A 15,166-nucleotide genomic window follows, 5' to 3' on the forward strand; every position below is an offset into this window, starting at 1 on the left:
CTCAGAGTCATAAAGCATATTATGGAAACAGACTAGAATATCTGTGCATCTTGAATCACACTCACTCTCCAGTTAGTGACAGATTTCTCCACGGCACAAATTAACAGTCAAACTCCACCAACACCTTTCAAGCCTACCAAGTGAAGCCAGTGCTGCTCCTCCAGTTTTCCTGGTTCCTCAGTCCTCAACCTCCCACGGTGATCTTTGCTCATTTCTTTATGCAGACTAGTTTGTTCCTCTCCCTGCTGGAACCAATACCCAAGTCTACCACAGCTCCCTCTGTGTAGCCAGATAAGCTACAAAGATGAACTTACAGGAGAGCATTTTATAATGCTGTGGGTTTGAAAAGCCATTTTCCCTAAGAAGTGGGTACCTAAGACACTTTGGCTTGGCACCTCTTCTAAGGCTCACAACTTCCTGAATATTGTAATTGTCCTCATACTTCTGTGTGTATTGATTTAATGACACAAAGAGAATAGGAGGAAGTTGGTGCCCAAGAGACAGCAGTCAAACAGGGCAAAAATTATGTTTTAAGGTATCTAAAAATCTAGAAATGCGTATTCTGAAATTCAAATTTATAGACTTGAATGAAAACACCCAGATACTGCTTTCAGAGACTGTAGCTTTAAGCAGCACATCACAGATGAAACAGCTGTCCAGTCTACTTTTATAGAGAATACAAGTTTATATATAAATTTAGGATTCTACTCACGTGTTCTGCAATGTGAACTCCACCTCCAGCTCCTCACGTGCCTGAAAAGAGCATGGAAAAAAGAAAGAAAGGTATATTACTTATTTTTCTTCATAGCTTTCATCACACAAGTTACATATCATTTGTAAAATATATATTTAGAATATCACTTTGGAAAATTCCCAGAACATAAGAACAACTTGCAAAAGAAACTGCAGTGCCAACTGAAGATACTGAATTTTATGGTACTAAAAAAGCAGTCACTAAAACTATTTTTTTAAAATCTAAATGCCATATGAGCATGCAGACATAGGAACTGCTATTCTGCTAAAGCAGCCATTTTTCAGATTTCATTTTCCAACATAAAACAATGAGCTGCTTTAGTTTTACTACAGTTTAAAGTGGCTGAACAAGAGTTAACAAACTTGCCACAAATTCTCAGAATGAAGGCACCCGATAATTAGTTCTAGCTGGCTCCATCCTAGATTTTTAGCACAGAGATTTGTTCTTAACAAAAACCAGCATGGAGAACTCATACAAGGATTTTAAATCTTTCCTATAATAGCAGCAAAATTCAATTAAGTAAATTTCACCTATAGTGAAACACTGTAAAAGGATATGTTTAGGTGGAAGGAAAGAATTTGCATTTTTGTTCTCACTGATTCCATTGCTCACCTGTGGATTCAGCTGAAACTTCACCCGAACTGTACGTCCTACGGTGAGTTTATCTATGTCAAAGAGAACTGTGCAGAGTTCATCATCCCTGGTGATCGTGTCTTCATCACAGACCTTTAGCTCCAGCACATTCTGCAAAAGGGGGTTAAGAATATCATGGACTTCTTTCTGCACCTAATTGCTCCATAAGGCATGAAAATCTCAAGATTTTACTCCCTCCCCCCCTCCAGTTTTAGGGGATGAAGGGAAAAGGAGAAAGAGAAACAGAAAATGGAAACAATTTGGGAGTATTAGAATTCACGTTAATAACTGTACATACACAAAGAAGCAGGCTTGTCTGCCTGAGGAAATGAAAGAAGACAGACAGGTCATGCAGAATATTCATGAATTTGTGATAAATAACTGTATTAAATGTTTCTACATTTGTTTTATGGCCTTCGGCTCTAAGTGTTTAAAACAGGCACAAGTACACAAAGAATGTTTAAAGGATTTCCTTTCCACCCTACCTAGAACTAGCTGATCTTAGTGTTATTTTCATGTGATCTTTATCTTGGGTTTCACTTATATCTGTGACCGGGAATAGGATAGTAGGGCCATATCCTCCATATTTAATCCCTTCTCACTGCCTCAATATAATAGCAGTATAGCAGTATAGCAGTGCAGTTACAGTTTAAGTAACAAATAGTTGGATAAGAACAATACCAAGGAGATGCAGCAACAGAGTTTTTCCTGAGGAATCTTCAACACCTCCAGTGTTCAGAAACTAGCTAAATACCTACTAATCTACTGACTATCTGCAGGCAGCAAATGGTAAAAAAAACATTTATTTTCACTACCTTGACTCGGCGGTCGATCTTATAGCAGAAAGCTTCATTCCAGACAGGGTTTTTGCTGTTCCTGATGGTTCTGGTCCGAACCTTCTCAGTTGAGGCAGTAGGCAGCCACAGTGTCACATAGCAATCTGAAAGGGTGACTGTATAACGAGAAGATGAGCAGAGCAATAACGTATCCAGAGAAAGAATTACTGCACTGTGCACATCTAACCCTAACAAGGCAATGGTAACACAGTAGGGGATTTCTTCCTAGAATATAAAGGGTGAAGAGTAAATAATGCAATGAAGCACTCAAGGAAAACAGAAACATCCTCATGCATATGCCATGCTGATTCCCAGTATAGTTTTATTTGAAATAACACTGTACTCCACATGCAGTACAATCACACCTATCCATGCTGCATTTAGCTTTATATTCATGACTCTCTAAATAACTGGGGCAGGGCAATGTTGCCAAAACATGATAATATCTACCAGTATACAGCTCCTGCCACACACACTCACATCAGCTCTAGGATGGCTCCTCTGTCACTCAGGCAACACATCTCACAACCTTCTATCTGGGCTGCAGAGAGACTTGATTTCTGGCATTTCCCCCCCAGATTTTGTACCTTAAGCAGCTGAAAGCCTTTATCAAAGTGCTGGCTTAAATGCAGAATACAGATTTTTGCCAAAAAAAGTAGAGTGTTCCCCCCATCAAAGCTGAAAAGTTTCATTTCCTTATCACAAATCAGAATTTGCCAATTTCATATTAATTCATACATTTGACTAAATTTTTAGGAGTTCTGTCTTTCTCAGCAAGTCTTTTGGAAGACAAAATCAGTCTTAGCACCCGCGTTGAGTTACAATTCATCCTATTTCTTCCTACCACTCTGCAGTCTAGAAAAATCTTGCCATCACTCAAGTCCGGGAAAGGAAGCCATAAGTGCCAGCTAAAGACATCAGCTCCTTCTATACTCTGACCCCCCATGTTTAGAGAGAGAACTGCCAGGGAATGAGACTTGCAAAAGCTTGAGACAGGCACCCCCCCATACTCTCTCCATTTCACATTAGCAATGCTCAACCAGTCATCTGGTTCTTACAGCAGCCCTGTGAGTCAGAAGGGGTCAAATGATTCAACCCATAGTCAATCCCTGCGTCATGCTCAAAACCTGTAATATGATGTAATAACATTGTTAAGTGCAATTTTCTTCATGTATTTCCTCTTTATCTTTCATTAACAGCTACAGATTTAGATTTTTCCACCAACCATATTTCTCCCAAGCTGTGATTTTATCATGTAGTTAACCATGCGATCCCTGTCAGAAAAACCTTGATAGTAACTGTGGGAAGGAAAGCGTTTCCAGAAAGTTCCCTTCGCCAAACATGATCAGAAGAGCATGTTTGTATCAGGCATTCAGCAGAGGCAATAGTGTAGGCAGCTGAAAACGTAAATGGTTAATGGTGATTAATGCTAAAGCTGCCATTTTCAAAGAACTTGAGACACACTGACAAATTACTTCAGACACAATGCAAGGATTAAGCAAATAAGTACATTGAGAAAACTTGAATGACTTGCCCAAGATCCCATAACGCAGTCAGTGTCAGGGTCTGAAAGTCTAGATTTCCCAGCCTACACCCAAATCTATTAAAACTATCCTGCTCTGGAACAACACAGGGAGAAAAACTTTGAAAGGATATTTGGTTTTCATTAGTAAATAGGAACGTGAGAATCAAAGCCTACAAAGAAAGATTCATTTCAATAAATTCAGCATAAACTCTTCACTAATAAGAAAATATGAAAAAGTTCTACTGAAATGGGTAACATCAAGGTTTAATCAGAAAAACAGGAAAGCCAAACTGGAGGAAAGAATTGTAACAGGAATTGCAACTCAGAATTGTAACAAGAACCATATCCTTGCCATTAGAAAGAGGTAGAAAATGGATACTTTCCCACAGTTGAAAATACCAAAGTTCCAAGGAAAACTAACTGAAATGTTTGAATACTCAAACACCTTTTTAACACCTCAGAAAAGGTAAAATCTGCGTGACATATCCTTGCCACTACGGACATAAAATGAGTATCTTTTTTCTACAATAATTTGAGTTTCCCCAGAAAACAAACTTTCTGCTGAGAAAACATTCTTGCTGAAAGTTTTCAAATCTCTCTGCCAGATACACTTGGGAAGTCCAGGTTCTGAATTCAGGTCATCTCAAGGGGGTAAAGATATTACATTCATCTGTTCTTGAGTCCAAAACACAAATAATAAGGCAATATGACGTGGCAGACATGCCAACAGGAAGAAAGACTGTACGATTCACCAGAGTAAGGAGTGACTGTGAGCAATTCGTTCCTGGCAAGGGCAGCTACAAGGAATTGCAGCATAAGCAGGGGACCTGCTGGAGTACACAAATGCACACGCCATTGTGTATGCAGGTTTGCAGGGGTAATTGCAGTGACTGCCTGGCCAGCTCACATATTTGGTAGATGCAAATCACCACTTAGGCATTCAAACACCTGGCGTTTGTTCAATAAAAAGTCAGTGCATAAAACTGTAAGCCCACAAACTGTGTGTTTCTACACGTTAAAATAGGTTTTTAATCTCTAAGAAACCCAGAACTTTACATCTTATAAGGTGCGCTCACTTTGTCTAACGAATCAAATTCCTTTTTCAAAATGAGACAGCAAATATCACAAAGTAGTTTGATCGTCTGTCATTTCTAGAGTAAAAAATACCAAGACACAAACAGTATACAAAGCATTCAGTAAATCATAGCAGATTTTTTAAAGCTGGAAAATGAAAGGAGATAAATAAACAAGCACAGTAGTATTACACTGCGGAAGATGGAGGAGTAACCCAGAATACCACAAGTGAGCGTAGCAGAGATTTGTTCCCTGATAGTAATCATTCATTCAAAAATACTGTTGTTAAGCACATGTTCCAACCACATTCCTCCTGCCAGGAACCACCACATCCAACCTCAGATAAGATAGAATTTTCCCTCTACTCCTGACCCATTACATTAATTGAAATCTCAAAATATATAGTAGATTAACTAAAACTTATGGCTGGCTTTCTTAGAAATTCTGATGTGCTACATAAAACTCTGAGCGTGCCAAAAGAAATTTGATTTTGAGCAATGCTCAGCAATATTTTAGTGAACAAACTGTGGACTTTTCATCTTTGTTTTACATCTTTCCAATTTATTCTTGTGATCTTTCAATTTGAATTTTCTTATTCTCTTTGTCTTTATTTTACAGCCTTCTTTCATGACTTTCCAACTTCTTTACACAGGTGTTTCACCATTCAAATTTCCCCATGAAAGTGACTCAGTGGCATAACTGCATTTTGAAAGGCACCTGAACAAGCCAAGCCCCAGTACACCCAGGAGAGTGGGGCCATTGGGGGACCTGCATCTGTGGAACAGAAGCGGTGAGAAAGCTCCTCAATGAACTGAGAATTTTAAAATACAGAATTAAACCAGATCCTCCCATGGGTGAGTCAGTGTCACATCTGGACAGTGAACAAACTGTTTATTCCACCTATTGCAAGTCGCATTCTTCCACTGAGAATTTTGGGTTTATATTTGCTGCCACACTGGTTCCAAAAGCTGATGCCCACTAGTTTGCAGAGGCAGAGAAGGTGAATCATTGCAGGACTTCCACAGCTGGATATCACCAGACTCTGTAGACTTCCTTACTACAGACATTTCTTCTATCTTGTTCTCTTCTCACTGTTAACTCTTGTTCTATGACCCAGCTATGACAGTTTTCTCTTGCAGTCTCTATTCTAGATACCCTTTTCTCACTTCCCCTCGCTATCCCTCACTTGAACTCCTTTAAAACACTCACAGTAGTGCTCTGTTTAATTTTTTCTTACTTTTAAATTGCACCATTCTCTAGGTTAAATAAATTTCCAGACACACTGGATTTTATCGTCTCTTCTTGCACATATATAAGTTCTGCAGAAGTAATAAAATGTTTTTGCTTGTGTGTCTGTTATTCTCATAGGCTTTCCTACTACTGCTGATCTTACATTTGTATCACCAGTCCCATCCTTTCTTCTGTCCAAAAATTGTGTGGGGAATACTCAGGTTTCTTACTCAAAAGTACAAGAATTTTCATCATTTAAAGTGCAGCCCTGTGATCAACAGCTAAGTCTGATGCCACAAGGGTAGGAAATAATATCATACAATGAGGTATGAAAGCAAGAGATCTCAAATGCATCACCTTACTCGAGTTAGCCTCTTTACACTTAAGAGCAGAAAGCAACACTTCAGTATCACAGTAAAAATAATTCTTGCAAACCTTGCAGCAACATATCTTTCTATTCCTACACAATTCAAAAACAGTAACATTGACCAAATGTTTTCTTTAAAGAATTATAAGAAACACCCAACAATAGTAGAAGTACTCACGCACGTCTGCCTTCCGGACATTCCTCACTCTTAGTATTTTTACAGTGAGCAAGTTGAAAGGAGATACTGGTCTCTGCAAGACAATTCAAAAAAAAAAAAAAAGAGAGAGAAAAGGAAAAAAAAAAGATGACATTGAGGTCAGTATTATAGTGTATAGTCACAGACTACTATAACCCTAAAGTTCTAAGGATGTAGATAAAACAAGATTTTTAAGGTTGAGCCAGCATCATTTATCAAACCAATTGGAGCAGTTGGAAAAACTATACAAATTTCTGGCACAGAACCCTTTTCAGGTCTGAAATAGAAGCCACAGATTTCAAAACCACATACAAGTTGAGAATAGGTGCTGAGAGTCTGATTTGATAAAGATCACATCTTTCTAACACTGCTCCATTATTATCACAATAAACACCCCTACAGAACACACATGGGTGTCCTCATCTCTTACACACCACTGTCTGCAATAGAACAGGCTGTCACTGGGACACCAACGACTGTCAGAGTAGCTGTGCAAGTAAAGCTAAGCATGCACCACGCACCAGCAAAAGCTCCTGCACCAGCACAAGCTCCCAGACACAGCCTAAAAGGCCAGAAATGCAACTGACAGTAACAAAATACTTCTCACAAAGACTCTGATCCATCTCTGCTCTTCAGCCCTGATCCCCAGCAGGCTACTAAACTCTTTCCAGAGATGATCTTGAAGACTCTGATCCATCTCTGGTCTTCAGCCCTGATCCCCAGCAGAAGGCTACTAAACTCTTTCCAGAGATGATCTTGGGAATTAACTCAGAACTCCAATAGATATCGGACACCTTGGGCTCAGAGATATTAATTCTATAATACCTCATAACTTCCAGGGCTCATACTAATATGTGTTCATATTCCTCAGGCTATAAATTAACTCTTTCTCCATTTCACTTCAGAAATAACTCCTAACATCTCTCTCTCCTCTCCTAGACTAACATCTCCTCTGTTTCATAGGTACCATCTTTCCTTTTATAACCAATGTATGCACAGATATAATTTCTCTCAACACTTGCTTCAAATTGGTATTTAGCTTTGAGTCTATCGATTCTGTTTTTAGAACAGAAACAGGTGTTTTGTGCCCAAAAACTTGTCTAATCTTTCTATCTATACCCATTTGTAAGAACAGATATTAACTCTATCTATAAACCCTCTCACTCCTGCATTCATTGACTTCCTATATCCTAGTAAAGTTAATACAGGGTCCTAAGACAAACACATGGGTTTTATTACTTTGCATCCGAAGTACCTGTATTAATCATAACCAGTGAAAGGAAAAACGATATATTGATGTTACCTAATAAAATCTACCTTTCTAGTATTTCATTCACACACACTATACATTTTGCCAGTCCGTTTGTCTTTCCAGCTATAGCACCAGGCTTATCCTGAAGTGTTTCACAATGCTTTGACAAAGTGTTAAGCAACTGGGACCATGGACGTGACATTGGACACAAACACAATGTAATGAAGTAGGTCCTTGTCCTCACCAATGGACACCTCAGCATCCCTGAAAATGCATCATAGAAGAAGAGCAGCCTCCAAAAAACAGCCTGGGAAATCCCCAGCATATCCTCCTGCACTTCCCTTTGGGTCAGCAAGGGGCCTGAAGATGCAGGAGAGAAGGTCAGTGAGACAGCAGCAGGAGGGTTGGAGCAGCCACTGATAAGGACACATTTGTTCTACATCATCTTAACCTGTCCAGATTTTAGTCCAGGGCACAGTTTTATGGTGCACCATTCACAAGCACTTGAATTGTCAGCTGTGGGACATTTTGGCTGTCTCAGGGAGTATATCACACATCTACCTGCTCCATTATCCCAAACATGGTCCCTTGGACAGACACACCTTGAAAGAAAAAGACTAGTTCTTTCAGGGAGCAGGGTGGGAAGAGGGAGATTACAGTCTCCAACAGTCTCCAATCTAAAGCAACCAAAAGACATCACGCCCAGACAATGCAGCTGAACTGCCAGAACGGCTTTTCTATATGCATTAAATAGAACCGGGTAAAACACACAAGCCCTCCCAGGCACAAGGACCAACAGCCAAGGCCTGTCTATCCCTGCCAAATCTACTGGCATGTTTGCTACATTCATGCTTGGTCCCTGCTTTCCCATCCAAAAATCCTAAATGGTTTTGTTCCTCATCAGTGCTATTTCAGCAGAAGAGGTGGAGCACATCTTTACTCAGGAAGGACAGGGCCTGCATGCCTTGAATACAGAAGAACAGAGTTGAGCAGAAGTTCCCCATCCCAGGGAAGTGCAACAACCACCAGGCTGGACATCACTTTAAAGGAATACGCTTTTCCAATTCTTTGAAAACAAGTATCTAGACCTCTACTTTGTGCATCTCAAGCAGATGGTGGTATCTCCCTGCATCCTGAAGGGGCACACAGACATAGGATCCAAGAAGGGTGTTTCTGTGCTCAGCAGTCCCTGTTAGCTGGATGTGCAGATTTATACAGTTCCCTTCTCAGCTGTTACAATTCCCTTTCTGGTGTTTCCAACTCTTCAAACGTCCTGAGTTGATCCTCAGTGCTTCACTCTAGCTTATGGAGTCTGTTGCCACACTAGAGACTTGGAAGTCAGGCCTACAGCTCCTAACTTTTAGGTGCCTAAATGCTTCGTCAAACCTAGCCGTCAGCAACTTTCTCAAAGTCACACAGAAAAACTACTGAGGGGGGTATCTTAAACTAGGTAATCTGCCAGTAATAGTCCATGACTTCCACATCTTTCCCTTTAACGTGATGATGACCAATGTCGCAGGCTGGGTAAGTTCTGAGGCCAGAAGCCTCCCGGGTCAGTTATTACACACACTTCGACTTTCAGCTTCTGTATTTATTTAGTCTGAGACATGATTGTTACCTCATAAACCGGAAACACAAGCCAGGCATTTTAATAATCACTGTTGAAACTACTTAAATACAGGAGATTGCAAACGCAGGACTTGGTCACACTATCCTACGTCAGATAAAAGTTCAATTAAGTCCTGTGGCACACTTGTGCAATCCTTACATATCTAGTCCCAGGGAAGTCAATAGGAGTGTTCATACAGGTGAGTGCTCATCCATATGAATAAGAGTTTCATAACTGGGCTCTAAAACTGCTCTATTTCAGTAAAATTCCAAGTTTAAAAGTATTTTATAGAATTTTTTTCCTGAGGAGACTAGAGTGAAGCATGTACAACATTCCCGAGTCACATCAAAAAGGCAGTTATCAAAGTACAACAGCATGTCAGATCTATTTAGAGAACTCTTCCCTTAGCTTTCTCCTCAAAAAGGAATAGAAATCTCACTGCTACTTTAAAAACTATGAAGACCAACAAAGAAAAGACTCAGCTCTGTCAGAAAAAGTGGCAGGACTTTAAAACACAGATCATTGCCTTGCTTCTGACCTGGATCAGGTATGTGGCACCTTTAAACTTCAAAGAGTTTTGAGGCCTCAAGGGCAGGCAGGATTTCATTATGTTACTATGCCTACCACCTCAGGCAAGGTCAAATGCATAAGAAATACCTTTTCCTTGTACTATACATTTTGTATTTATTTCACCCATTTTAAAATATCCCCTAGCTGGGTCTTACTAAGTCAGAAGAAGTCACAGAGGTTATTCCAGAATAAAAATAAAACAAGCAGCAATGATTCAAGGCCTGCTCCTTTCCAAGAGCTATGTAAAACTTGTCTGGCTTCAGCCTGCTATATTCACGTGATTTTTCTTCTCTTCCTGTTTGCAGTTGGACTACGCACATTAGAATAAATCCAAATCTTGGAAGAGAAACCATGTCAAGCATTTCCACAGTTCAGCACAGCTTTTTCTCAAGACCACGCTAGCCCATATTAGTTTGATATGATCCAGTAATTTGAGTAATTTTAAAAGTACTACTTTTCTGCCTGTCAGCTTAAGGGCACTACTAACATTTTCTCACCGAGTATTTTACATATTGCTTTTAACTTAAATGGCCACTCTAGTTTAAATGACACAAATCTCCTGGGTTGCCCTGAAACTGACTCTGATAACAAAAGCTGATTTCCTTAAATGAGCCATTGAATAACAAAAAACATCTTAAATATACTATGTTTATATATTTATCATCATAATTACTAACTTTCTTGGGGGAAAAAAAAAATGCAGCTCAGGTCCCTCCTGATTTTTGCCTTTGTTAAAGAGTCAGAACAGATAGAAGGAGTTCTGGGTCTTACTTTAAATTCTATGTACTATCTTCAGGCCAGATCTGCCACCCTAAATACCCTAAAGACAAGGAGCACAATCTAAAGCCACTGAACTGTACAGTCTCACACCTAGAGACCTACTAACAATGTAAAAAGCACTAAGTACGAAAAAACAGCTTGATCCTCTAAACACAGGCTAAGTATACATAACTAAGAGTAACAATATTTATGATACTAGCATACTTTTTTAGAGCTGCAAGAATATATATATATAGGCTTAAACATCATTTTAAAAGCTAGATTTTGAAGAAACTAAAGCAAAGCCTTTGCTTTACCACAGCATTTCACTTTGAACAGAGAAGGCAAGCAGCTCACAGGCACAATCAGGCATGAGATACTATCAATAACAGCAAACCTTCACGAGGCAGACCAAATTTACCACTATTTGGGAGAATCTCTGTATCGCTGCAATCCCCCAGGTGGAAGCAAAACCAAAACAAACCAGGCTGGGATACCCCCAGGTCACTGAAGCAGGGTCAAGAACCCATCTTTCCAACTACAGATGCCCAGACAGTTGCAACTGATATTGGCAGCCCCAAAGCCATTGCAAGTGCCTGAAGACAGCCCCATCCTGTTGCCACTGCCGTTGTTCCCATTTGCTGGCTCATAGCAGCTTATCTGATGTATTTTCCTTTATGCTAATATCTGTTAACACGAAGGTCTGTTAATTGCCCAAGGAGTTTTAATTTGCCTATGCAAAGACTCCATCCTCAGTTTAGCCTTTACAAAACACCTTGTTGCTCTTTTTTCACTTTCAGAGAAGTTTGGGCACAGCTCCCACTCCTATCAGACTGATGAGATTGGGCTGGTCAGAAGGCTGAACACAACACATTTATTCCACACTTTTAAACACTGTGTTACACAGAGAATTGCAAGCTCTACGACAGGTCACTACAGCACAAAGCAAGCCTACAAGGAATACTACAGCACTAAGAACAACCAAAAGACCTGTTTAAACAGAGTCTTCTTATGAAGGAATAAAGTATAAGACAAGTGGGTGTTTCATCCAAAGACATCAAAACACCAAAAAAAAAACCGTAGACTTAAAAAATTAGTATAGGTGAAGTACAACACCGCCTTGAAACAGTGCAAAACAGCATCATAAGCAGCAGACACCAACAGAGACCAGACTATTTAGTTTACTGAAAGTCAAGGTGATATTTCATCTACAGAGCTGAAGCCGCAGCTCAGCTTTTCAGTGTTCAGTAAATATTGGAGCACAGTTTTCCCCCGAGCCATTGAATTCCTAACATTTTTTCTGGTGCTCTACATTCAGCACTGGACAGCATTTAATGAAGGGCCAACTAATTACTACCTACCGTTCTCTCCACTGGTGCTGAGGTGCCCGTAAAAGTCTAGGAAAAACAACACAAGGCAAAGTTAAGAAAACTAAGCTACATGTTAAACTCTTATTTTAGGCTGACATTTACGAACATCTCATATTCAAAGCCATACTTAGAGCTATGCTCATTAGCGACACTCATTAGGTGCTTCACCGACCACCAAACCCATCACAACTCTGTGCCAGCTTCTCATTTCCTTTACATAAACCTTTTTTTAAGGGCACACAGCAAGTAATCTTGTTAGCCTTAAAGCATAGTTTGAAAATGCAGACATGCCACGAGGCTCTGTAAAAGGCTAGACTAGGAAAACCATTGTTGCAGCCACAAGGTCTGAGGAACAGCAAACCCTCTGTCCATGGATTGCCCCGTACACCTCAAACAGCTTGGTCTCCTTTGCGATCAACCTAACTGGAATATCAGACAATTTTACCCACTTTGTGCTTTCTATCAGCTTCTTTTGCTTACCTCATTTGAACTTAAATTTGATCCCATTGCAGCCCCAGTTGCATATAAATCCAATGTTAAAAGATACCGAGTCGTACAGCTGACAGGAACTCCTCATGCAGATTAGGGGTGGAGGAATAGGGATTTTATGGCAAGGCTCTCCCGCCCCACCCCTTTATTATTGCCAGTCATTAGGCAATCCCCTCCCTCCTTCCTGCAGCCTATTAAAGCACCTCAACTGAGTCAGCAGAACAAAGAGCTATTTCTTTTTTTTACTTACTGTGATGTTTGGGGGGGACACTGAAGCCCCTTTCTGCCCAGGGGTTGGTTTCTTGAAAGTACTGCTGCTAATAAAAAATTTCGCAGTTACACAACAAACTCTAACCCCAAGCAAAGCGCTTGGAACTAATTAAATCACAGCTCTGAGAGTATCCATCTCTACACTGCCACCATCATACTGCAGGGTAGTGGAGAGAGATCTGAACAGTTTACTTACTATGATGTTTGGGGGGGACACTGAAGCCCCTTTACTTACTGTGATGTTTGGGGGGGACACTGAAGCCCCTTTCTGCCCAGGGGTTGGTTTCTTGAAAGTACTGCTGCTAATAAAAAATTTCGCAGTTACACAACAAACTCTAACCCCAAGCAAAGCGCTTGGAACTAATTAAATCACAGCTCTGAGAGTATCCATCTCTACACTGCCACCATCATACTGCAGGGTAGTGGAGAGAGATCTGAACAGCTTCTTTCCAAACCATGAACTCAAACAGCTGTAGCAATCTTCCTCTAGCAGCACATTGTTCAGCAGGTAAGTGATCCCCTTGTAGTGTCACAACTAAGTGATTGTAGGACCCAGGTGCCCCTGAAGTCACTTTGGGCATCTCTGTGCTCCACTTGCTCAGTATTCTTTGCCTGGATATTTAGCATATATCTAGTAAAAATAAGTGAATCCACGTCCAGAAAACTTCCAGTTTGATTTTAAATGTAAAGAGAGGGGAGGGAGGAGCTATAAGCAGTAGGTGAAACTTGGGGGTGGAAGGGTGAGGCAGAAGAGAGGGTTGTGTCCCAAGAAGTGCAGCAGTTCACCCATCCGCAGAGCTCACTTCAAAGGGATCCTGTGTGTGCCCGCTCTCACAGCAGGAAACACCGGGGCACAAAACCCTCCCTGATTCCTCTTCACTCTGGTGCGCAATGACTCACCGCCTGTAGGAGCAGGGCATCACAGTAGTCCTCAATTAGCATGTATGTGCAGGCTGGTAGATTTTGGAGCACGCAAGACCAGGCTCTGGCTCTGCCACGCTCTTTCCGGCCTCTCTGCTCAATGCCAGGAGGTGGTTAGCACTCACTTTCGCACCACAAGATCCAAGTGATTATTTTGAAGTCCATCTCATACATACTGATGAATAATTCACTTCATGCAGGTAAAGAAAATAACTTTGCAAACTGCAGCAGATGCAACATAAATGCGTTCCCCTGTGCCACGGAGGCCAGTATTGAAGCAATTCCGCACAGAGGAAGAGAGGTATTATCCAAGGAACACTGCTAGAGTTAAATCCTCTTTTTACATGCAAGTCACTTCCTTCTGTGTTGATGTCTGTGTGATGCACACGGGATGACTGGTGGTCAGAAGGTCTTATCCAAAATGTGCAGTGGTACTACCTGGTGTTTTCCATGTAAAGCACTTAACAGCCTTCTGCTCGCTCCTAGTCACAGTTTTGCACAGCCTTCTTGATAGGTACAGAACCAAAGGAAAATGGCCCATATATATGAACTTGCAGCACCTGAAATGCTCCTTGAAAGAATGACAAAAAGATACTTCCAATGGACACGAGCATCTCTAACCCACAGACAAAATATCTCAGTTGACTTCTGTCTTTAATGCTTTGCAATTTGGAGCAAATTTAGGTGGAGCTGAGAATCACTTGTGTTCTCATAAATCTATTCTTTCCAGCTTTTGAAAGAAGAATGCTTCTCTGGAAAAATTCCAGTATTAGAATTTTAAGTGTGACTCTGCTTTCATTAAAAATGTCCGTAAAACATCCTGTATCAAATGGAATAGGGTAGGTTGTCCAGCTCAACTTCCCTGAGTTGTCCCAGCAGATATATATAACTATATACATTTATACCACCCCAGCTGTTTCACAGCCAATAGAAGACTCCCTGACATTACATTTTCTTACACACATCACTTATAAGATCTATAAATGAGATACCACTTCACAATTTAGAACATTATTCCAGAGTCAGTGCACCTTGCCTGCTTAATGGTTCCCTGACGTTCAGATTATGTTTTCCCTTTCTCAAGAGTGTTGTCATTGCCATCCCCAAACCATGTTCCTAAATAACTCTTCCTCCCCTGCTCATGACGACTACCAACTTTTGTAGCTGACATCTTCCCTTAACCACTGCTTGTCCAAGCAACACAAGGCAGCTTTGGAATATAGTATCTTATAAAGCTTTGTTTAAGTCAAAAATTATGATCTCAAGAGTTTTTCATTCATGCAATAAGTTCATAATAGACCTAAATTCTGA

At 40.5% G+C, this 15,166-nt stretch overlaps 1 protein-coding gene across 1 annotated transcript in view; it reads right to left on the bottom strand.

The window, feature by feature from the left end:
• The window catches only part of LOC106892751 (cytosolic phospholipase A2 epsilon-like), a 33,550-nt gene extending 20,792 nt beyond the window's left edge, over nucleotides 1-12,758 (bottom strand). Inside the window, exons 1-6 of the mRNA XM_014950172.1 lie at nucleotides 12,656-12,758; nucleotides 12,167-12,202; nucleotides 6,598-6,670; nucleotides 2,203-2,339; nucleotides 1,367-1,498; nucleotides 713-753 (exon numbers count right to left, since the gene is read on the bottom strand). Of these exons, the coding sequence (XP_014805658.1) occupies nucleotides 713-753; nucleotides 1,367-1,498; nucleotides 2,203-2,339; nucleotides 6,598-6,670; nucleotides 12,167-12,202; nucleotides 12,656-12,682 (446 nt within the window). The 5' untranslated portion in view covers nucleotides 12,683-12,758. The remainder of the gene's footprint in view (nucleotides 1-712; nucleotides 754-1,366; nucleotides 1,499-2,202; nucleotides 2,340-6,597; nucleotides 6,671-12,166; nucleotides 12,203-12,655) is intronic.
• Nucleotides 12,759-15,166: the final 2,408 nt, after the last annotated feature.

The sequence above is a fragment of the Calidris pugnax genome, unplaced genomic scaffold (assembly GCF_001431845.1).
Source record: "Calidris pugnax isolate Ruff unplaced genomic scaffold, ASM143184v1 scaffold68, whole genome shotgun sequence".
In the NCBI taxonomy this organism is placed as follows: domain Eukaryota; kingdom Metazoa; phylum Chordata; class Aves; order Charadriiformes; family Scolopacidae; genus Calidris; species Calidris pugnax.